The sequence below is a fragment of the Ahaetulla prasina genome, chromosome 2 (genome assembly GCF_028640845.1).
Source record: "Ahaetulla prasina isolate Xishuangbanna chromosome 2, ASM2864084v1, whole genome shotgun sequence".
Classification (NCBI taxonomy): Eukaryota; Metazoa; Chordata; class Lepidosauria; order Squamata; family Colubridae; genus Ahaetulla; species Ahaetulla prasina.
The window spans coordinates 210,507,686-210,530,520 of NC_080540.1; the positions used below are offsets into that span (position 1 = coordinate 210,507,686).

Genomic DNA, 22,835 nt, shown 5'->3' on the forward strand with positions numbered 1-22,835 from the left:
GGGGCCAGGGAGAGGGCCCAAACCTGCCTCGAGTCCACGCTTCGGCAGATTCCACCCTCAGGTTGCCTCCTCCAATAGAGGAAAATGGCCTGTAAAACAGGATACATGGCATATTAGATCTTCTATGCAGAGAAAGATAGAAAATCTTTATCTTTCTATGCATTGCTCTGAATTTGAAAAAATAGTTATGTACTATCTGTTGGCTCCTCTTTAAGCATATGTTTTCCTGGAATTGCACCACACTTACGGAAAGCAGCAGCACAAGCTTCTGCAAAGACAGAGCAGCACAAGCTTCTGCTGACAAGTGTTATGTGACTGTCCAAGACCCTGCCAAATCATCTTTTCCCATTCAAATCTGGATTGCTGCTAGCCTAATACATGGGACTAATATGTCTGTGGTTGAGAAATAAAGGACTCCGAAAGGAAGATAAAGCAGAAGTAAATATCCTGTTGTACATTTGTCCTAAAGAAAACATGAATTTTTCAAATCATCATCACAATGCCCTTTAGTGTTAATAAAAACCATGTGGTTATCAGCAAACTTCAATTTCTAAATCATCAGTCATAAAACATAGTGATTTATTTCAATTTTGTTTTGCAGGACTTTAAAAGCTTTTTGTTAAATCTTTGCTTTGTTTTAACCAGAGTGTCAATCTCAAGCATATCGTATCCTGGAAGCTGCAGCGGTTCCAGTTTTGAAAGACCTTATAAAGCTTGACATGCAGAATTGGAGGTTTGCCACACTTAATTCTGATAACACCAGATTTTTTTTGAAACAACAAGAGAAAGTGATCAGTGACACATTGAAACAAGGTGAGACTGCTGCATTTTTCTAATACTATATATAGTTTATATTCTATATAGTAGAAAGGTACAGTTCCATTTTTATTCATTTCTTTTTCCCTAATGCCATCTTGAATAAAAATCATTTATCAAGATATTGGGGACTGAATCAGGAATCTTCTTCAGCCATGCTTTGTTTGATTGATTGATTGATTTTATATAGCCAGCCTGTCAAAAAGAATTCAGAGTGGCATACAATTAAGCTGGTGTTCCTCAACCATGACACTTTAAGATAGGTGGACTTCAACTCCTAGAATTCCCCAGGCAGCATGATTAGCTGGGGAATTCTAGGAGTTGAAATCCACATGCCTTAAAGTTAGCCGAGATTGAGAAACACTGAATTAAATGCATACGCAAACACACAATATAAAGCATGCAATACATTCTGCTAAATCTAATCAGCAATCAAAATAATAAAGCAAGCAGAGTCAGGGTCATCTGGACTTCAAGAGTAGGGGAGGGGGAGACAATGATATTCTATAGGACAGGTGCAGCAACAAGGAAGGTATCTCGTCTGCAACCCATGAAATAACATTGTTTAAGAGACAGAAGTGGGATTAAAACTGCTGCGTAAATTGCAGATAGCCCCACGAATGATCAGGCCCTTTGCCAAGAATTTTAGATATTATAAGCAGCACCCTGAATTATACCTAGAAGCTTCTGGCATCCAGTGCAGCTCATGAAATAACTGTACTACATTGCCATGCTGAGATGTGTTAGTCACTACCTAATGCATCGACTTTATAAGATGGATCTGAACAAAGATGGGATAGAACTGCACCAGGACCCTCTGAGCCACAGCTGCCACCTGTTTTTCAACCAAACATCTAGTTCAAAATATGTTGCAAAAGAAGCAGAAAAAAAACATGTAAAAATATTAATTAATGGTGTGTGTAGGTCTAGAATGGAAAATGCCATATTATTTAAAAATATTGGGTGAACCATCATTTTAATTCTACTTCCAAATAATTATGAAAAATAATGCTTTTGAAATGTTAAAAGGTATTAATATAAAAGCAGTCTTAACTCTTTTGCCACTTGACAGTAAGTAGCCATGGCACAAGCATCTCCTAGCAATGCTTTTTTCTCATGTTCCCACTATATACTTTCATCTTGACACCAACCTTAAGTCATCTGTAGCTATACCAGCATTACAGGCATATTCCACACTTATTCCAACACCATATAGTAATTCCCTCCAGTATGGGTAAAATAAGTGAGGCTTGGCCACCCTTTATCTTGAAACAAAATTACCGGACCACAGTGATTCGAAACAGGAACAGTAAATGTGGGATAAACATCAACAATGGAGAGAAAAAGTTTCAAGTCAGTATAGCTTTATTCTACTTATGCAAGAGGGGTGATAGCACTTCAATTCTATAGCAAAAAAACCCCAGTCCTAGATTGTATATTTAAGATATGAAAGAGGACATCTGACGCTAAGATGTCAAATTGCTCCATATGTCAAATTGTCCAATTTAGTGCTCAAAATTGTTCCATTAAGTGCTAAATGTCAAAGTGATCCAATTTAATAACAGGATTTTTGTGCCCTTTGTACCCACCAAACTAAATATAAGAAATAATTATTGTGTTTACTAAATAGTTTTTGTAGTTCTGGAAGAATAATGTCTAATATTATTTTCTCCTTTTTTACAGGTAGCAAAGATGCAAAATTTATTTTGGTATTCAGACATGCTGCTATTCTTCATTTGCTGGTTACAGTTCGTGATCTTTTATTAAACTGTAACCTGAAAACTGCATTAGGTAATTTTTATAAAGAGATGTAATCCTATGTTAGTTTATTGAAATATAGCATTCTATGTCTACCATAGATTGAAAGATGGAAAATCCATTTATATTTTCTACAAATTTTATTTGTCAGGCTACATGTAGTGAAATTTCTTTAATTTTTAAAATAAAAATAGCAATGGAAAAAAATAATGTTTTAAAAAGTAATGTTTTACTTTGAATGAGCAGGCCTTGGGCATAAAACTTGGTTTAGTGTTCAGTTTTAAAATGCGTTAAGAAGGGAAGACATGAGGAAGAAAAATAGGATTTGAAACTGACTTATGTGAAATATGCAGAACGTGATAAATAATGTTTATTTGAACAGAATATCTGTCCAAGGCAAAAGACAATTATAAAGATTTCCAAGACTATGACCTGGATATTATTTGGAAACAGCTGAAAATTGTGGAATTTGTTGTGCAGGAGCACAAAGTCAGTCCCAAAGTGACAGAATTACAGCATCAAATTTCTAAGTGGGTACAGAATAATGCAAATGATCAGAATAAGGTAAATAACACAGAAAACTTGGTATTTGTGGGTTATTGTGGAGAAAATAGTCAAACTACAGTTGCAGTGATCCCTGGGAGAAAGAAACATTTCAGTCAAGTTTTAAGCTTTTGTTCAGTACAGAGATAGTGTTAGTCATACTTCTAGTTTATATCTGAAAGACCAGGACAGGGGTTTCTGAAACCTTGCTCAACTTTTGAGTAGCTTTCAATACAATCTCTCATGGATTTCTTGGGTTAGGGCACTGTTTTGCAGTAGTTCCCATTATTTCTGAAGGAACAGCTCCAGTTCATGGTGATATGTGGGGGAAAGACCAAGCACTTGAGCCCCTCTGTTGTGAGCTTAATAGCCTGCCTGCTCCTATTCAACACCTACATGAAACGGTTTCTTCAATATGTTGTTGAGACCGAATTCAACATATATGATGCTGCCAAAATGCTATCCAGATACTAGAAGATAGCCTGAATGGAGAGTAACAGGTTGAAACTCAATTACAGAGTGGCTTTAGGTCTGAAGGCCTATCAATTCCAGTTAGATTCCACTTTAATTCTGAATGAGGTTATACTCCTGATAACCGGTTTGCAATCTGAGGATCTTTTGCCCTCACAGTACCTGCTGGAGAAGGTGACAGCTATGTTGAAGAGGGCTTTTGCACCAATTGCAACTTTTCCTGGAATAGGAAGGGTAGTCACTGATAGTTATGCTTTAGACAACTGTAATGTGCTATATATGGGACTGTCTTTGAAGAGCATCTGGAAACTATAGCAGGTCCAGAAAGCAGTAATTCAAATAGTTATGGGTGCATGCATCCCAGGTACCCACGTAATACTTCTGTTTCAAGAACTGAGTAGTTGCCAGTTGGTTTAAAAGTGCAATTCAAGGTACTAGTTTCAGTTTAAATCCTTCATGGTTCAGGACCTGGTTATCTATGGGATCTGGTTGGGTGGGCTCTCAATGTGTTCTCTTAATGTGGTTTTCTTGAGTTAGTACTGATCAGAGACACAAGATTTAGATATAACCATCACCACCCCCAAATTAGAGCTCTTTTCAGGGGTGGTATTCACTTAGCTTCACTACCGGTTTGCAAATGTGAGCGCACGCATGCACAGATTGTCAAAAACAGGACGTGATGACGTCCGGGTGGGTGGGCAGAGCCTCATGCAGCTGCTGCTACCAGTTTGCCCGATCCAGGTAGAACCGGCTGAATACCACCACTGGCTGTTTTATTATACAAAAATACAGTGTTGTAATTATCCTACTTTCTACTTTTAATCTTAATTTTAACACTATAGATTTATGTCTATTTTTATTGGCTAGGAATTTCTTATCATTATAAGTTTTGTCTCTACTTCTTAGAATTACTACCATCTTATTCAATCAATTAATGTGTATTATCTATAGCTCTGTATCCTGGTTGTAGATTTTCTTACATCTACCATTTCCTATCTTGATATTTTCCTAGCTAAACAGTATCCTATCTCTAGAGATTTTAATTTTCCAGGTCTTCATCTCTTCCCATCCACCGTCTGTTTCTCAACTTCAGCAAGTATTGTATGAGATATGTGGACTTCAGCTCCCACAATCCCTAGCCAATATAAAGTTGCTGAGGTTTAGAAATACTGCTGTAGACGGAGGAGAATCTTTTACTCATTCCAGGTGGTGATTTCATCAATGACACACCTTTATTTCAGATTGTCTATTTCAATCACAGAAACATATGTTTTAATTCAATTCTGCTAAATTCTAGTCCCCTTGACATTGCTCACCTCCCCTTCCTAGTGTTAAAAAATTGATGTAAACCTAAGTATTTCATCAAGCAAGGGGAATTGTCATTGTGTTTATCCATTCAGATATTAGATTAGTTTTTATTGTTTAACCCCAGATTTTACATGATTATACTCTATGGGTTTTTTTTATTAGTTTGGTTTGAATCTGTCTGTTTTAATCCAAATTCATACTGGATTTCTATATGCTATTCATAGTTGGCTAATCTGAGCAGTGTATAAGGATAAATAAATTCTTTTCAAAACCATGTCAGGTTCTGATTGGTGAACTGAATTAGGATCCAATGTGAGCAAGGAAGGAAAGGACAGATCTATAGTCATGAATGCTTCAGCTTCCCAAATGAAATGAAATGGATCCATTTAGCTGATCTTGACTAGAAGTTCCCTGGAAAGTGCAAAAGGTTATTATGACAACCTGCATGCTTTCAGATGAGAGAGAAAAAAATGCTTACTTATTATATTGCCAATAACCTGACGTAGGAATATCAGCTTTTCACAGAAAAAGTTCTCATTAGAACCAGAGAATAGGGGAAGCCTACATATAAAAAGAAGAATCTTTAGTTCAGTAAAAAAAACTAATGACATTGCATTGAATTTTTCCACATTAATATATTCCCATTTTTTTCTTTATTGTTGCTTCAGTCCTATAGTCATGGAAATACTCTACCAATGATTTGGGTTACTGTTAGAGCCCTTATATATCAAATGGAGATTATTAAATTGTTTAATTGTCTTTTAATACTGTATCAGGTAGTAATTGTGATTAGAAGAGTCTTTGCCAGATAATCTTGGATATGATCTTCTGAGGTTGTCAATTCCTTATGTTTTCTTGACATCTGAAGGACTTCTCAATACCCCAGAAATCCTTCAGTTACTAGAATCCAAGTAAGCAGTGAAACTCCAAGGCTGGAAAAGTTCATATTTTCATTTTCATTGTCACGTATCCTTCCTAGCCCCATGTAATCTTAACATTTTTCTTGCCTTATACATATGTCAATTTACTTTTTAAAATAGTTTTAATCATGCATTAAGGTCCCACTAAGATTCATCTTCCTTTTTACTGAGAAATAGCCAAAAATACAGAGTCCGTATACAGATGTGTACGGACTGGACCTTGATTTGTGCTCCAGCATTAGGCATATAAGGGTCCATAGTATTGTCAGGGACTTTACACAGTCTCTCCATGGCTGCTTTTCTTTGTTGCCTTCTGGGAGGAGGCTTCCTGTTATCTGAAAGCAAAACAACTAGATTCTGTAACAGCTTTGTTCCATATATAGTGTTAACCTTGTCAACTCTCAAGACTCTTTTTTTCCATTAAGTATTCAAAATGGATGTGAGTTTTGGTGTCATTTTTGTATAATGTAGCATTTTTGGTGGTGGTACTGTTATTATATTATTACTGTTATCCTTGGGGTAGTGACATTGTTCAGTGGGTGGTGTTCTTTCTTTTGAGAGCAAAGCATCGGATTTTCATTTTAATGTGTGCTGTTGTGAGACAATAAATTACAGTAAAGGCATATAGTAAGTCACTAGTGACATAGGCAGGACATGATTGTTGGAACTTGGAATGTGGGTACAGCGAAATTGTAATATATTCAATGGATTACTAACAGGAACTTTCACATGCAGGTATAATATTACTTTAATTGAAAGAAACTGCTGTGAGGCCTTAAACTATTTTGGAGGCACAGAACATTATGTGGTAATGACTATAGATGAATGCACAGCTATTGTTATGCAGGTAAAAAAATATTATTACGATACTGTTATCATGTATCCCTATAGTATAATTGCCTCACATTCATATCACAGGCACATACAGGTAGTCCTTCACTTACGACAGTTCGTTTAGTGACTGTTCGAAGTTACAACAGCACTGAAAAATGTGACGTATTTTTCACAGTTATGACTTCTGCAGCATCCCCATGATTATGTGATCAAAATTCAGATGGCAACTCGTTCATACTTACGACTGTTGTTGTGTCCCAAGGTCATGTGATCACCTTTTGCAACCTTCTGACCAGCAAAGTCAATGGGGAAATCAGCTTCACTTAACAGCTAGGTTACTAACTTATCAATTGCAGCGATTCACTTAGCAACTCTGGCAAGAAAGGTTGTAAAATGGGGGCAAAACTCACTTAACAAAAGTCTCGCTTAACAACAGGAATTTTGGGCTAAATTGTGGTTGTAAATAGAGGACTACCTGTATACATTTTTAATTATTTGATAATATATATACTAGAATTATTTTTACTTTTTTACAAAGAGAAACTGAATAATCTGTCTTGCATGCAACCTGTATTTTGAACTAAACCTTATTGAGCTATATCAGTGCTTCTCAGCCTTAGCATGGCTAGGGAATTGTGGGAGTTGAAGTCCAGACCTATTAAAGTTGATAAGATTGAGAACACTGGGCTGTACCATATCAACAGAATCTTACAAGTATGATTGTGTCCCTCTCTCTTATACCTTACTGAGTAAGGAAGGAGCAGCCTGAGCTTCCTCCTAATATTATCTCGTTTCTCGGAACTTAAGGAACAATTTTGTTCTTGTTTAGCCACTTCATACATGTGACAACACTCACAAAAGCTTCTGCCTTTAAATAAAACTTGTTGGTCTGAAGAAATGCTATCAGCCTCCAGAAAATATAATTTGCCATATTTATTATGGCTACAATATTGAATCTGACTAGTAAAACTTCAGTCACTACTAGTTGGCTGCCTTCTAGGGATTTTCCACATTTTTGCAGCTCAGATATATAGCCTTAGCCAACTTCTTATAGTATCAGTCATATCTCTGGTCAATTATTTTATAATACTACACATCAGTTTATTTACTTGCTTCATGTCACTTTTATTATTAGAATAGAATAGAATAGAATTTTATTGGCCAAGTGTGAATGGACACACAAGGAATTTGTCTTGGTGCATATGCTCTCAGTGTACATAAAAGAAAAGATTCGTTCATCAAGGTACAACATTTACAACACAATTGATGATCAATATATCAATATAAATCATAAGGATTGCCAGCAACAAGTTATAGTCATACAGTCATAAGTGGAAAGAGATTGGTGATGGGAACTATGAAACGATTAATAGTAGTGCAGATTCAGTAAATAGTCTGACAGTGTTGAGGGAATTATTTGTTTAGCAGAGTGATGGCCTTCGGGAAAAAACTGTTCTTGTGTCTAGTTGTTCTGGTGTGCAGTGCTCTATAGCGTCGTTTTGAGGGTAGGAGTTGAAATAGTTTATGTCCAGGATGCGAAGGATCTGCAAATATTTTCACGGCCCTCTTCTTGATTCGTGCAGTATACAGGTCCTCAATGGAAGGCAAGTTGGTAGCAATTATTTTTTCTGCAGTTATTAGTAGCAGCATTTATTTGTTTGTATCCCACCTTTATTATTTTTACAAATAATCCAAGGCAGTGAATATATCCAACACACCTTCCTCCCTCTATTTTCCTCACAACCACCCTGGGCTGAGAGAGTGTGACTGGGCTTTTTTTTTTTTTCATTTTGTTGTAGAATATGGAAGAACTCAATTATGAAAACTCCTCTGATAATATTGTCTTAAGACTGGTGGCACTATCACTCCAGTATGCTGCCTGTTGGATTATTTTATACTCCCGAGAAAGATTAAATTCTAAGTAGGTAAAAAGCTTTAAATTAATTCTTAAGCTTAAATTTTGAAGTATACATTTTTTTGAAATAAAAGTTAGAATTGTGATATTCTCACACAGTTGTTGCTGAAACAAAGGAGATATTCTGGAATACTTTAGTAAATTAAATTTTGTAGATGTTAAAATGCAAAACAAATCATGGAAGCAATACTCTAGCCTGTTTAAAATAAATCTCTATCTTGTGATTGCTTTATTATAATAGTAATAAAAACATAATGAATGTTTTTATTACTATTTCATGCATTAAAATGTTAGAAGTAACTCAAGTTTCAGCTACCTCTCACATCCCCACATTAACCTTTCTCATTAAAAAGACATACCTTTAGCTTTAATAGGAATGCTCTGTTGTTACTGTTGTATGGTACGCTGAAGACACAGATTTTCTACTATAACACTGAACCATTTTGTAGATATATCTGTTAAGTGAGTCTACATGTAGAGTGTAGGCCATTAAGGTTCATTCTTTTTTCTGTTTTTATTTCTCAGATGCTGAGACACCAAATCTATTTCCAAACTTTGGGAAGTAGATATACCAAATAACATTAACCTGTTGTAAATATTTTTCCCCAGCAAGTTCATGGAATAAGTCAGAGCTGTATGAATGAATTCAGTCATCCTTAGGTTTCTGCTTAATTGCAATTGAGTCAAATAGTTTTCTCTTTGTAGGGTTCAGGAAAGATTTGTGTGGGAAATAGAACATTTTGTTAGGTTTTGCTCACTTCATTGCAACATTTAGCCTTGCATTTGAAATATATCAAATAAACAGAATGTTATCTAGTTAGGATATTAATATTATACAAAAATATAATATTTTGTAGCAATTTTTGCCTCAATCTATATGTTCAAGCACGATTACCGTACAGCAACTTTGGTTTTCTTAAAATGTAAAATGTTAAAGAAAATATTTAATGTTCAAAAAAGGCTTTTAAAAAGGAATACTCTCTCTGCCTCTTTCTCTCCCTCTCTCTCCCCACCCCCTCTGTCTTTGTGTGTGTGTGTGGTGTGTGTCTCACTTTCTGTTTGTGTGTGTGTAGAAGAACAATAATAAAATATGCTGTTTTATTTAGATATAGCCTATCTGCAAAAATTCTGCATCATCTTGCTTTGATTTATGCAGCATTGATTTCTTTTGCTCAGAAGTCAGAAGACTTTGAAGTGAAGGTAATTTGTATATAAATGTATGTGTCGCTATGTTCCCACATTAGAAATAATGTAATCATTATGTCTCAGACAATAAAGGGTTATCATATATTCAGCATTCAGTACCCAGATTTGTTCTGTATACATTTTACTGGCCTTCTCACTACCATTCCAAACATGTGATTCCTAATTTGGGAGTCAGGATACTTCAATTGAGTACATTTGACCCCTGGGATTTTGCATTTTTATTCTTTTACTAAACTAATTCAGACTGTAGAAGAGCAGGTAGAGCTGGAGGGTGGAGTTAAATGAATCATCAGCCTATAATCATTACATTCCCACAAACAGTCTAAGGCCAACCACCCTTGAATTCCATTGACTCTTACCTGGTGCCAATTTAGCAATGAATGCAAGTTGACTAGATTAATGTCAGGCACGAAGGATCAAAATTGCACATAAATTCCAGCTCAGCAGATTTATTGCTCAAGCTCATACATAAGAATATAGTCAACTCACATCCAATGCTAAATTGGCACCAGGTAAGGGTCAACGGAATTCAAGGGGAGGTTGGCGTTAGACCATTTGTCTGGGCCAACAGCGGATGACTCTCTTCACTTCACCCCCCAGCTCTGCCTGCTCTCCTCCTGTAGCTGGTTTAAACACATATTTCCTCTATCTGACCTTATTTTGGAACTGTCAAATATGTGTGATAAGACTCAGCCAAAAGTGCTTGTATCGATATATCCTAAAATTTGATTCATACAAAAAAGTTTAGTAGTGACTAATCCTTCATTCATTTAACCACATTCTCCCTTCTTTCCTGTGGACAAGAAGAGTATTTTAAAAAGCTTTGTCTTTTAAAGTTAATACTCAATAGAAGTTCCCCTACCCATAATCAATTATGCAGAACTATACAGGAATAATATATTTATAATTCTCAGTCCCAGTTAGGTTATCAAAGCATAAATAATAGAGATAACACTTACTACATTTTTCCAACTAGGCTAACAGGGTGAACATGCACCATCACTTGGGCATTAAACTATCAAAAGATTATTTTTGTGCATCTTACTTCATATAATTTTCATTCTAAATTTAAAAGACAAATATATTTTAGATGGCCCTTACACCAGGAGTTGAAGAAACAGCACTTTTGGTTCGCCAGATAGCTGACCATATATTATTGGCATCTAAACAACATCCTCAGGAGTGGCTAAACAAGTCATGGCTTTCTGTCCTGCCATTAGAAGTAAGTGATCTGGCTTAATTTTGCTTACAGGACACCATTATTTCTAGTGTTAATGTCGTAGAGACCATTTAGGAAATGTGGTATTAAATGTGATATCAAGGTGTGTTAGTTTAGTTCAACATTTGTTTTGGGTGGCAATCTCAGGGAAATTGGCTGATTTTCTTAGAAAGACTAGGAATAGGGGAGTTGGTTGACAAAGAATAAAAAATGTGCCCTACTTTATGTGGAACAGCAACTCCTTGCTTCAGGTTTCCCAGGGAGCTGATAGACAAAAATAAGCTGGAGATCAGGAATAAATTATATTCATGGGAGAGTCAGTTCAAAAGCAACTGTATAAAGCAACTGATCAACTGATCATAGAAATTTCATTGATCAATCCATTAGGCAAGACAAGGTCACTACATGAAGAAAGACTGAAGGAGAAATATTTTTCAAGCAACCAGAAGTTTGCAACTGGAGATTTTTACATATGAAGTTTCAGTATTGCACTCAAGCCTGTGAAAAAGATTCTTGCAGATACTTACAGATCTTGCAGAAGAAATAAGTCTCTACTTATGTGAACCACTGCTTATATGTGCATTTTTACACTCATCAGTCTGGATCCTTTGATGGTGGTGTTCTATAGCAGGGTTCTCCAACCTTACTGGCTGAGGAATTCTGGGAGTTGAAGTCCACAAGTCTTAAAGTTGCCAAGGTTGGAGACCCCTGTTCTATAGGACTAAATAGAAGCTCAATTTTGTTTTGTTTTTTTCAAAAGCAGAGGGGAGATTCGTTCAACTTCATGATTCCTCAGAGCAAATTCTTCTTAGGGAAGTCAAAATGTTCTTAAGAGGAATCCTCTTTGGTAACATGACAAAGAGTAAGAGGTTAGTTGGAATGGCAATAGAAGTAAGTACATTGGAAAGTTATTTGAGCAAAAATTGAATTGGATGGGGGAAATTTATTTTGAAAATAATCTTCCATTAGACCTGGAGAATATATTAATTTTAGAAGGATTTATTTAGAAAGGTTAATTTAAAGATGGTTTGGGGTTTCTGTTTCGTGAGATGAATACAGGAGAAAATTGTAGATTCACAGGAATGTTATATTTTGGAAGTGAATCCAAGCATTACTCCAAGTTGGAGGCTCTTATACTAAATTAGTTATCTATAATTTCTCAGATGCAAACTTGACTGTTGACCATCAGAAAATATCAGTTTATCCTGTTCATTTATTCATCCAACCAACCCCTTTTTTCCTACTTATAATTAGACAATTATAGCGGTAAGGTAATCTCATAGCCAATCAATCCACTTTTATTTGGTCATAGACCAGCAATTAAAACAAAAAAAAATCACAGTTAAAATAAAAAAGAGAAACACATAAAATTCTAAAATATTTCAGAAAAACATTGGCTAACTATCCGCACTACAGTTAGCTATGGTCAACAAAATAACCACATAACATCTTCAATTGCCTGGATTCATTTATGGTAGAATACTTAAACAAAATATACAGTAAATCTAATTCTACTTATTTATTTCCCCTAGGCAGAGAAATGCTTGCTTACATTTCCATGCATGAATCCACTAGTTGCTCAAGTCATGCTAAAGAAAAGTTCTTCATTGGAATGGCTCCTTGGAGCATCTTTTGCTGAGCTTCAGGAACTTCTGCCTGAGGTGCCAGAAAAGGTTTTGAAGGTCAGTTGTCCAGGATATAAGCATGATGTGTATAATTAAGTTATATTGTTGCTTCAATTGTTGTTGAAACAGGAAAGAAACCAAAATAGCTTCTGAGACTGAATTTTTTTGGATGTTTTTAATTCATTCCTAAGCATATTTGCTTCTGTCAATACAATTCCAAAAAAACCTTTTGCATTAAATTAAAAACAAACATACAGTAATCTGGTCATTCCTAGTCCTTTGCAAAACCTCATACAGCAAATGCTGCTTATCAAAAAGATTATAAATCAGCAATTCACATGTATTCTGATATTAATTCAAATTAATGTGATACCATAACAACCTGTAGTGTTCCTACAGCACAGTTTAATATATCCTAGGCTACCACAGTACCAGTTTTAACAGTCTGGTGCCCTATGTAATCCTTGTTTGAGATATGATTATTGGGCTACAGATGTTTCCTCTTCAGGGTAGGGTTATATTGTATGCCAGTGTTTTTCAGTAGCAAGTTGATAATAGTAATACTATACTTTGAATTCAACTTTGTGAATACTTTCATTATTGTATGGGTAGAAAAGATTGAGGGTGACTGCAGCTTGCTGTAGAACATCCTTAGGAGACAATTATGGCACAGGTTTTTGTTTTACTGTTCTATTGTCTTACTGTTTTATTATTGTTTCATAGTTGTTGGTTTTATTATTGTTGTAAGCTGCCCAGAACTGCTTAGGATGGGCAACTATATGTATAAATTTTATGTATTTTAAATAAATAAATTATGGCATACAGCCTTCAAAAGAAGCACTTCTGATCTTGCTCTTGTTAAAGCAGTTTATTGTTAAAGCAGCTATATCTTTATCCAAGCTGGGCTTGCTGTGCATATGCAATGCACTGCTACTTTGCTTTGCATTTCCCATGTGATAAGAAGCACATCTTCCGAAGAATTTCTACAGCTCTAATGTGCGACCCACCAAGGGAGTTATTGGTGGTATTCTGTAATGCTATTTTTTTCCTCAAAATTCTTAAGTATTTTCTTAAAATGTTGCAGTTTGCATGGAAACACGGCAATCAACATAACATTACTAGCATTTCTTTCAGTCCATAAATTTTCCCCCTTATTCCCAAGCTGTACTCTTCTTAGGGTGGATAACATTTATGTGCAGGTTGGAGTTTCTGTAGTAATTGTTACATATTAGTTGAATATTCACACTAAAAAGCTGCATGTGTTTTATTTTTATGGACTCAGATCTACTTCTTACTTTTTTTCAGAATTTTAGTGATATCACTTCATTATACATCCTCAAGCCACTAACAAGACCAGGAACACAAAAAGAAACCATGTCTCTTCAAGGAAATATTAATTCTGCCATCTGCTCTTGTTCTCAACTTCCATTTCCTGAGGCTTTGTTCTCCAGATTGCAAGGACATAGTTCCTGTACTGAGTATTCAGAATGCTTTCTTGAAGAACAGAACAAAAACTGTTCCCAGAATGGATCTTGTGGTTGTCTGAAATCAGCTGGAGAATTTAACTTAGTTGTACCTTCAATAACGTATGAAGGAGACACCTGTCCCTTTCAGGAGAATGTAAGGGTAGAGAGGCAACTTTATCTCCCATTTCTGAAAAATGTGGAAACAGAAACAAGAATAAATGCATCATATTTAACATTTAACATTGGGGGACCTTCCCATGTCAATAATGAAACCACAATGCCATATTTGCACTGTAACCAGGACACTAGCTCTTATATTGAGAACTATCCACTGAATAGAATGACTGTATCAAAAGTGGACACAGGCAAACAGAGAGATATCTCTGAGTTCTTGAAGAAGCCTGTCTATCCTGATGCTAAAAATGAACGAAAAATTCAACCTCTCGCGCAACAACTAAATTCTTTCCATGATTTCAAGCATTCTTCTCATGTCGTTTCTAGTCGAAAAAATGTTCTGTTCCAGGAAAACTCAGGCCGTGTTTTAGAAATAGGAAGAAAAGCAAGCAGCAGTCCTGCATTACAATCTGAGGAAAGATTTTGGGGTAACCCCCCATTCATACAAGCAATGGATTCTTCCCCCTACAATTCACATGTAGGCAAAGCTATAGCCAGTCCAGATAGGTTCATGAATTTGGGCATTCAGTTTACTGGAGATCATACCAGGGGGAAAGGACAGAATTCATTATCAGGTGAACAAAGACAACAAGATGTTTCAGGTAAGAGCATAAAGCAAAGTGCTGTTATTTTCTAAATTATAAAATACTAAAAATTACAAGGAAATATTCAGTGTTGTCTTTGTTCTAATTAAGAAACAACATTTATTAACTTTTATGAATTGGGGGTGGTGGTTGGCATTTCTCCATTGAGGGTTCATCAAAAACATCTTAAGAGTCAACAGAAGATCAGCCAACCACTGAATCCAACCATTTTTCTTCCTTCCCTAGAGGTAAATGGCAGAACCTCCCACTTGGGGGGCAGAAATGCATCTTCCTTTTGCATCCAAAAGCTAAACTACTCTGCCTCCTGAGAACAGGAATTGTAGCACTATTTTATTCTAAATCAGTGATATTCAATCTGTAGTTAAAATATCTGTCTGTAGAGGTCCAGCAGTGGCTTCTCCACAGCCTTCTGCATTCACTAGCCAGAATCTGCTTGCCAGTTCATTCCCTGATATTTTGCATTCTTCACAACCAATCAACTAGCTAGATCAGAACCAGGAGCTGTCATTTCTGATTGGTGCAAATACATCTGTGACTAAAACCGTTAGCAACTTGAATGCTGAAATCTAGAAAACTGACAATAATGAAGTAGTCTCAATGCAGTTAGAGTCCATGTGCACAATCATGGTAGCTGCCATTTTGTTCAAAAAGTTTTTATTAGTCAAAAAAGGTTTATACAAATACATATCAGGTATGGTAAATTTTCATTTTTCTTATCTAAAATAAGAATTTTACTCAAATTTTTTAACACATACAACAGCCATAAGGCAAGCAGGTGACACGAAGTAGCAAAGTTTGCAAATTTTAAATACGTAATAAAGAAGAGTCAAGAATAAACAGAATATCGTACAAAAGAGAATAAGGAAAACCAACACAATCCCAAATATCTTTATCACTTCCTAGTTTTGGATCTCAGAACTCTGGGTTCAGCCTGACCCAACTCCAGGGCCGCAACAGCGGCAGCCGCTTCAGCCCCATGATCTATAACCTCCCCTTCTTCAATTCCTGGGTCATCTGATTCCAGGAAGGCTTTGTGTTCCTCCACATAGGCCGTAGCCTCCGCAATTGTACTGATTTTTATCGTAATGCCCTCCCGGAAAATCATCAATCCTCTGGCATCAGCCATCTGAAGCCCACTCCTTCTGGTACAATTTGCTTGACAAAAATAATATTTCTTTCTTTTTCACGTACCTGTCTGGGAATCTGCCTCAGAATGGCTATCTCCTGCCCCTGTAAATCAGTGCCCCACTCCTATGTTTTCTAAGAATTTCATCTCTCGTCTCTCTTCTCACAAATTTGACATGAACCTCTCTGGGAACTGCATGCGTGCGTGCATATTGCGAATTAACTCTATAAACTCGATCCACATCCCAATTCATGAAATCAACACCTCTCCCAAGAAATTCTCCCAACAATTTAGTCACAACATCTCTCAAGTCTTCTTGGTCCACTTCTTCCAAATTTTGAAACCTAAGGAAATAAGACATTTTATCCATCTGTAGTCCAAGCACAGCATTGCCTGTCGTCTCCTCTCTTTTCTGCACTGCCCGCATCTCACCCTCCAGACCTTCCACTTTCTGCTTGTTTTCTGCTGAGACTTGTTGAGTATCCTTTAAATCCTTTTGGATAGTCACAATTTCTTCTCTTATTTCCGTTTGGCCTCTTTGCAAATCATCCAGTTTCTTGTCCATATTGGATAACTTTTCCAGAATTCTCCATCTCTCCAGCAGTTGGTCTCTGACCTTTGCCATTTGAAAAAAAGAATCAAAATCCTCAGGCAAGCACAGTATCCTTGTAATTTCCTCCGGATCCACCAGGGGCACTCACAGGAGCAACGAGTCCAGAGTACAGTTAGTCAACCAGGAAGTCAAGGGAAGTGATGTCATCAAAATTCTCATAGTGAAGGCGGAAGCTGGACGCCACCACTGTTCCCCAGAAGGAGGGGGGGCCTCAAACCTTCCCTCCTAAATTTCTCCATCACCTCTTCTCTCCAGAGCTCCACAAAACCGGTAATCTTCTTATTTTAAGTTCTCCTCTCTCCAAAATAACTCGTGCTCCTTCCAACCGCAGGGGAGAAAACCCCCGCACTCCGGAGCACTCCACCACGCCACCGATATTCCTTCCTTCTCCTCCTCAATTCTACTCCGTGCCCTGTTCACCACCAGGCTGCTGCAGTTATAAATCCAATGCCCCGGTGTCACCGGGCACAGCGGCCCAGGCGACGACCAAAATAATGGCCGCGGCCTGTGGCCTCCGAACCCCGCCAAGCCTAGGACGCGCCAGCATCGGTCCCCACAGTCCTGTATGTCGGCTGGGAGACCCCTGGCGAGCCGTCCGTACGGCAGGTGTCCTTTTCGGAACACCTGGCCCCTGAGGGCCTCGGCGGCGGCCGGATTCGGGCGCTGGAGGCAGGAGAAACCTTCCAGACGTCCGTTGCCACTGGATACCGGAAGTCGTCTCTGGTAGCTGCCATTTTGAACCAGCACAAACATGTTGACCTGTTTCACGTAGGTGCCATTTTGTTCTATGAAAATGATTATTGAAATGTTTTGTTGCAAGCAAATTTGTGTTAAGAATTATTTGTTAAATGATATATTTGACCAAGTGCCACCTCTGTAGAATGCACCTAGGGCCTATTTGTATTAGATTCTGATACTATCTTGCTTTGATTACAGCTCCCAATTTGCTGCTTCAAACATTGTCAGGCTGACTAAGGGAAGCTTGAGCTGAACAGAAAAAAGTTAATTGAAATGTTTTAGGCAGTTCATATTGTCAGACCTTGGGGAGCTAGATGATTGTTAAGAGAATTATAAGCAATGCTATAATCTATTCCAGACGGGGTAAAGATAATACAGTATTCTACATAGAATCTGTATTTCTACATACAACTCTTTTTTCTATATATTTTGTAGTGTAGTGAATTCTTTGTAGTTTTTCAAATGACAAAGAATTGTGAAACATTTTGAAGACTATTTTAATTAGGACAGAGGCCTTTTTGGACCAGGCTTTACTAACAGAGGCACAAAAGATTAAAAATGTATATAGAAAAGAAAATAGTACAAGGGGAAATGAAGTGAAAAATATTTAGACTGCAACAATTTCTATTCAAGGTTAAAACAGGGCCATGCATATTTTTCAGGGCAAGGAGCAATACTTCACTGTTGGATGGCAGGCTTAGAACTATTCCATAAAGTAGGTGACTGATCAGAATAAAGTCTAAAGTTGATTAAATTTAATGAATCAAAGTTATTTTAATAGAAGTTAAGGATTTCATGGGTTCTTGATTTTAATCTGTACATTTATTAGATTCACATTAGTTTCAAAATATGGAATGTTTCATTTGCTATTTGCATAGAATGGGAAAATAACTGAAATACAATAAGTTTTGATTTATTAAACAATTAAGAGATTAACACATATTAAAATTACATTTAAAAAGATATACAAATAATATTTACAGTTTTTCTTTAGGTTAAGCTTCTTGATTATTAGCAAATATTTGATTCAAGAAGAGATATAACAATGTTAGAGTTAGTTATCTATAATGAATTTGCTAGTAAGCATTGAACATTTTTTTATTTATATCAGATAAAAAGGGAGTTTGGTAACATCTGGAAGGTTTTAGAGACCACATGACATCCTGAAGCCTCTATATATTCTATATATTCTAAAGTCAAACCAAGTAATTAGGCGTAACAAAAGGTCAACTAAAAGCAGAAGTTTTGGCTGGTCTTCCAAAGGGAAATGTACCTGAGCTCTCCTAACAAGTATATTTATGTGTTTTATATCACTTATACTTCAGAGAAATAATATGAAATTTCAGACCAGATATACAGGATGTCACGTGGTCCCTAAAACCTTGCAGATGTTACCAAACTCCCTTTTAATCTGATATAAATTAAAAAATGTTCAATCTTACTAGCAAATTCATAATAGATAACTCTAACTTTAACATTGTTATATCATTATTATAATGATACACACACACGCATACATACTGTATGAACTGAATTTGTATAATTGTAAACTGCTTATTTGATAATGATTTATTCTTTTTCCCTTCCTTCCTTCCTTCCTTCCTTCCTTCCTTCCTTCCTTCCTTCCTTCCTTCCTTCCTTCCTTCCTTCTTATCTTTCGTTTTTTTTGGCAGCTTTAGAATTTGTGCATTTACCACAGCTTAAAAAAAGGCGTCTAACTTTTGAAAAAGATCCTAGGAGACCTGATGGCCAAACACGTCTCAAATTTTTTTAGAAGAAATGGAGGTTAACACTTCAAGAATCTTGTTATTTGCAATACATAAAAGCAAATTTAGCAGATTTAATCTTCTTTTATAGTAACTTATTTACAATTTGTTTCAAACTTGTATGTACGAATTATTTTTTAAAAAAATAAATGTGGACTTTTTGCCATTTTAGGGAATAAGATAAAAGTTAAAGAGTTTTTTGGGAAAAATTGGTGCTATTTATGACAATTATATTAAAGTACTACAATTTAATTATGCATAATCTATATAATTCATTTATATACTCTGTACGTAAGAGAAATATATTTGAAATTGCATACATACTTTGGAAGGGCTTGGTCAGGGAGTCACCGCAGTTGTCAGAATGTGACACATCAGAACTTAGTAATCTGCCTGTTCAGTTCTGCATAGCAGTTGTTATCCCTAAATGGGTTAGTATCTGGGCAAATGAGTAAAATGAGTAAAATCTCAAAACAAAAATCAGGCAGGATTATTAGGTATTTTCTGCCTTTGTAAGATAAAGGTTTCTGAGCTCTGCCTTGAGTTATGGAACTACGGTGCATAAATCCTGCCAAATATAGATTGATAAGGCAGATGCTATGGGGAAAGGCAGTCCTTCAAGTAACTAGGCCCTATTATAGATAGCAACCAGTACTTGAATCACACCAGGAAGCAAACTGGCAACCAGTGTAGTTTACAAAGTTAAATGAGGATGCCAAAGAATGCTATCACTGCTCATGCCACTACATTCTGCACTAGCTGAAGCTTCCAGTTGGTCTTTAAGGATAGTCCATGTAGCGCTCGTTGCAGTAATCAAGCCATAAGATGACCAGTGTATGAGTGATATCGGAAGCCTCCGCTTACCCACCTTTATCCCTATGAGGGTTTTTTTGCTCTCCAAGAACTACTGTGTTTCCTTGAAAATAAGACCCTTATAATATATAAGATCTTACATATAAGATCTTATATTTTTTTGAACCCTGAAATAAGCACTTGGCCTTAATGCCATGCACTCAAAAGCCTGATTGAGGGAAATAGAGTAGGCATATCACAGCATAGCAAATCTGCAAAATTCTTTATTGCAATACACATCTTACCCAACAATGTTATTTCATTGAATTCCAGCCTTCTACATTTTGCAAGTTGATGTTGCCACATAAAACATGTCTTTACTGCTCGGTCCTTTAATACTTATTCTTCAAATACTCAGTTGAAACTAAAGTCTTTAATATTTTATCTTTTTCCAAATATCCTTGCAATAGTTGGGATGAGGTGCTATTTCAGTGTGATGATTCTTCTTCTAGTTCCTACTAAGCCTCCACCAAGATATGCTGCCCACCACAGCTTGTGGTCTTGGCAGTTGAATGAAAGTTCTGTTGTAATAGCTGCCGATCTCCAGATGTCGCCTTTGCTTGCTTCTCTATAAGACTTTTGCTTTCATCTTTCCTGCACCCTTCTTTCCATTCTTTCTTAGCACTTGCTTTTATAAGTTCAAAAGCCTGGGTGAAGCTTCCTCTGGACATCAGCACATCCTTGAAACACCAGTGGGTGGCTCAGTTAGCAAGGCAATTGGAACACCAGCTTGAATGCCCGTGAATACAGTTCTGAAGGAATGGATGAATGATTGTGGGAAGGGGAGGGGCGAAGCTTGTCTGCAGTACAGCTACTGTACATTTGAAAAGAGCAGACATGACCCAACTTCCCTCCTTCACACACACCTAATCTATGAAAGGGTGCAATTGGCACACCAAATGAAGCTGGGCAAAGGCCTCCCTAGTCTCATCACTTTGTGAGCTCAGTAAAAGGTAGTTTCCCCCTCGCACATATGTGCTAGTAGTTCTCAACTCTAGGGGGCAGTGGTCAGAGGTGGATTTCTTCGCAGCTTCTGACGAGTTCTGGAGAACTGGTAATGGAAATTCTGACTGGCCCCGCCCCCATCTATTCTCTACCTCCCAAGTCCCAGCTGATTGGGAGGAAATGGGGATTTTGCAGTATCCTTCCCCCGGAATGGGGTGGGAATGGAGATTTTACAGTATCCTTCCCCTACCATGCCCACCAAGCCATGCCATACCCACCAAGCCATGCCCACAGAACCAGTAGTAAAAAAATTTGAAACCCACCACTGGTGGTGCTCATCTCCATTTCAAAGCCGAAGAACCAGCACTGTCCGAAGACGTCTCCGTGGTCATGTGGCTGGCATGACTAAATGCCAAAGGCGCGTGGAACGCTGTTACCTTCCCACCAAAGGTGGTCCCTATTTTTCTACTTGCATTTTTACATGCTTTCAAATTGCTAGGTTGGCAGAAGCTGGGACAAGTAACAGGAGCTCACTCCATTACGCAGCGCTAGGGATTGAAACTGCCGAACTGCCAACCTTTCTGATCAACAAGCTAAGCGTCTTAGCCACTGAGCCAATGTGGCCCTTGTAAGCTCAGGAAGACCTCCAAATTGTATGTTTCCCTTGCATTGGGAAGTGCAACCCCATCTAAGGTCAGAATATTTCCAGATTCAAGTAATCCAAACACCCCTAACCATCTGGTTCTGGTATGACTGAGTCAGTTCCTCCCCATCCAATCCCTACACATACTGAATCCCAAACTGGCAGATGATGTCTCCCAATGGTTTCATGTAAATGTTCCAGAGGAAAGCAAGAATAGAGCTCTGCAGGATCCCCCAAGGGGCCTGGAGGATGATCACTCCCTACCAACCATTGGGTGGAACCAGCCCCTGGAAGACCACCACTGTAAAACAGAGGTCAGAAACTAAAGCCAGTCTCCCTTTTTTGTCATCTCCTTGTGGTAGCTGGCTGCCCCTTCCTGTTGTTTTTTTTAATTGAAGCTCTTCACTATCCCCTTTATGTCTCCAGTTCATGCCCTAAAATCCATGGAGTTGAAAATAGCCAGAACAGCATAGACACTGCTCCAGGAGCAAGTCAATGTTGTGAGCATTCCTGCCATTTGTCTTGGAGGTCCAATTTCGTCTTAGTTCAGACAGTACACTAGAACACGATTTTAGTGAATTAAGCAGGCTTATGTACGGTGATCAAGGTGTTGCATGGTTTACACTATATGCCAAATCAAATGCAAACATGTCCAGTGAAATACCATAGATAGTAGAACCTCTAGTCACAACCATAATTTGTTCCATAACTTTGGTCACAAACCGATTTGGTTGTGACCTGAACCTAATTTTGGAAATTTGGCACTTACAAAAAAAAATGGCGTGGAAGGGAAAATCAGCCACAGAAGAAGGAAAAATTGTGAATGTTTTGATTGGAATCCAATTTGGTTGTGGTCAGAAGCATTCGTGACCAGAGGCTCTACTGTATATGTAAATGGACTTTGTGAGCCACACTGGAAACCGCTATGCATAAATCTGCCTCAGGAAAGCATTCTTGATGGCATTACTGTCTTGTCTTAGAAGTGCAATTATCTGAAGAGTTCACTGCATAGGTGTGTATGTGCACATTCACTTGTTTTAACCAATTTCTAGCAGAGGAGAAAGGGGAAATGGTTGGAAAAGCATTATTGGTGCCGACACTGATAGACACAAATCCTAAAAATTGTTTTTTTTAATTGAAGCTCTTCACTATCCCCTTTATGTCTCCAGTTCATGCCCTAAAATCCATGGAGTTGAAAATAGCCAGAACAGCATAGACACTGCTCCAGGAGCAAGTCAATGTTGTGAGCATTCCTGCCATTTGTCTTGGAGGTCCAATTTCGTCTTAGTTCA

General features: G+C 37.3%; 1 protein-coding gene across 1 annotated transcript in view; it reads left to right on the top strand.

Moving 5' to 3' along the window:
* Positions 1–19,289, top strand: part of SHOC1 (shortage in chiasmata 1) — a 47,210-nt gene extending 27,921 nt beyond the window's left edge. The window contains exons 14-25 of the mRNA XM_058168040.1: positions 646–813; positions 2,500–2,607; positions 2,957–3,138; positions 4,540–4,684; positions 5,690–5,807; positions 6,552–6,663; positions 8,450–8,571; positions 9,672–9,765; positions 10,862–10,993; positions 12,523–12,672; positions 13,921–14,857; positions 19,011–19,289. Coding sequence (XP_058024023.1) covers positions 646–813; positions 2,500–2,607; positions 2,957–3,138; positions 4,540–4,684; positions 5,690–5,807; positions 6,552–6,663; positions 8,450–8,571; positions 9,672–9,765; positions 10,862–10,993; positions 12,523–12,672; positions 13,921–14,857; positions 19,011–19,111 — 2,369 coding nt within the window. The 3' untranslated portion in view covers positions 19,112–19,289. The remainder of the gene's footprint in view (positions 1–645; positions 814–2,499; positions 2,608–2,956; positions 3,139–4,539; positions 4,685–5,689; positions 5,808–6,551; positions 6,664–8,449; positions 8,572–9,671; positions 9,766–10,861; positions 10,994–12,522; positions 12,673–13,920; positions 14,858–19,010) is intronic.
* Positions 19,290–22,835: the final 3,546 nt, after the last annotated feature.